Source organism: Tinamus guttatus, unplaced genomic scaffold (genome assembly GCF_059628265.1).
Source record: "Tinamus guttatus ecotype Peru unplaced genomic scaffold, ASM5962826v1 Tinamus_guttatus_pri_ptg000297l, whole genome shotgun sequence".
Classification (NCBI taxonomy): Eukaryota; Metazoa; Chordata; class Aves; order Tinamiformes; family Tinamidae; genus Tinamus; species Tinamus guttatus.
This window is the reverse complement of record NW_028288831.1, coordinates 3,812,653-3,814,413: the sequence shown is the minus strand read 5'-3', so window position 1 is coordinate 3,814,413 and position 1,761 is coordinate 3,812,653. Positions and strand designations below refer to the sequence as shown.

The 1,761-nt window shown below is 60.5% G+C and overlaps 1 protein-coding gene across 1 annotated transcript; it reads left to right on the top strand.

The window, feature by feature from the left end:
• Nucleotides 1–1,080: 1,080 nt before the first annotated feature.
• Nucleotides 1,081–1,497, top strand: LOC148594104 (transmembrane protein 203-like; the record flags this gene model as incomplete). The annotated part of the gene is made up of 1 exon (XM_088528026.1): nucleotides 1,081–1,497. A coding segment is annotated over one exon (417 nt), but the record flags the coding sequence as incomplete, so codon positions are not given.
• Between the last annotated feature and the right edge of the window lie 264 nt (nucleotides 1,498–1,761).

Below are 1,761 nucleotides of genomic sequence, written 5' to 3'. Positions count from 1 at the left end.
TGTCCTGTGAAGAGAAAGCAGAAGTGCAGTATGCCAAGCTGCTGAGGAAATCACATGATGCAGCCATTAGATGTATGAAGGATGTGGAACACAGGCCCTAAAAGCTCCTGTCGTTTTCTCTCAAGTTGCTGTGGGTGGATAATAATGTTTTTTCTGAAGGTTTGAGCAAGGGTGCTTGTGTCGGCACCAGCTTGATCACCTGAATGCTGGTTCGTAAGTGTAAGATATGTCCCTATAGGCTGCCCATTCTTGTCGTTAGAAGAGGTACAGCAGAATGGAGAAGTGCCTCATCTCGAAGAGAATTGCATCTTTGAGTCTCCTGGGAATGGGGGTGGGCTTGGACATGGAGCTTAAAAGAACATACTGGTAAGAGAGAAGGAATAAGACAAATTTTCAACCTAAGCTAATGCCCTGGCTGACATGTTCTTCCTTCTGAAAATACAGTATTCTGAAAACTTTACACTTGCAAACCGGAGCCATCGGGGGAAGCGGAACCGGGATACAGGGGTGTGGTGGGATCAGGGTGATGGGGAAACCAGGGTAAGGGGGTCCTGGCACGGGAGCATTGGGACATGAGGGAACTGGGGACATGGAGAACAGCGGAAAGGGGCACCGCCGGAAAGGGGAACCAAAGGATCAAAGTCCCAGGGACACGAGGACTGGAAGCCGCGGGCACCATGGACAGGGGGTCACGGGGACTTGGGGGAACTGGGGACAGAGGCACCGCGGGAAGCGGGAAGAGAGTGACGGGACCAGCGCGGCAAGGACAGACGGGGGGAAGAGGGAACCGGGGGAAGGTGAAACTGGGGATGCGGAGACGGAGGCAAGGGGGAATCGGGGACGCAGAGACCGGGGGAAGGGGAATCCGGGGACAACGGAACCGGGGGAAGGGGGAACCTGGGACGCGGGAACTGGGGGAAGGAGGAATCGGAGGAAGGGGGATCCTGGGGTGCCGGGAGCCACTGAGCTGCCGCTGACGATATCACCCAGCGCCGAGCGACGTCCCAGCCGCAGTGAGGCTCTCAGCAGGCGCGAAGTCACCCCCGGCGCCGCAGTGACATCACGGCGCGGCGCTGACGTCACGCGGCGCTGCTGTTGTCGCTGCGCGAGCTGGGGCAGTGGCTGCGCCTGGCGACCTGCGAGCTCGGCCTGCAGGGGCTGGCGCTGCTGCTCTGCTCCGCGCTGCTGGCGCTCAAGGCAGACGGCGCGGCCGCCGCGCTCTCCTGGCGGGCCGTGCTCGGGCCCTGCTTGGCCGCTGATGGCCTCAGCACCTACTTCAGCACCATCGTGTCCGTGCGGCTCTGCCGGGATGGCGAGAAGCGGCTGGCCGTGCTGCGGCTGCTCTGGGTGCTCAGCGTGCTGGGCCTCAAGTTCGTCTTCGAGCTGCTGCTGTGCCAGAAGCTGGCGGAGGGCACGCGCGAGCTCTGGTACGGGCTGGTCATGGCGCCCATCTTCATCCTGCTGCAGCTGCTGCTCCGCGCCTGCCGCGTGAACTGAGGGGCGACGCGGATGGCTGGGGACTGACCTTCTGGAGAGCAGCTCTGCGGAGAAAGACCTGGGTGTAATGATGGAGGATAAGTTGACCATGAGGCAGCAGTGTGCCCTTGTGGCCAAGAAGGCCAATGGGATCCTGGGGTGCATTAAGAAGAGCGTCTCCAGCAGGTCGAGGGAGGTGATCCTGCCCCTCTACTCAGCCCTGGTGCGGCCTCATCTGGAGTATTGTGTCCAGTTCTGGGCTCCACAGTACAAGAGGGATGTGGA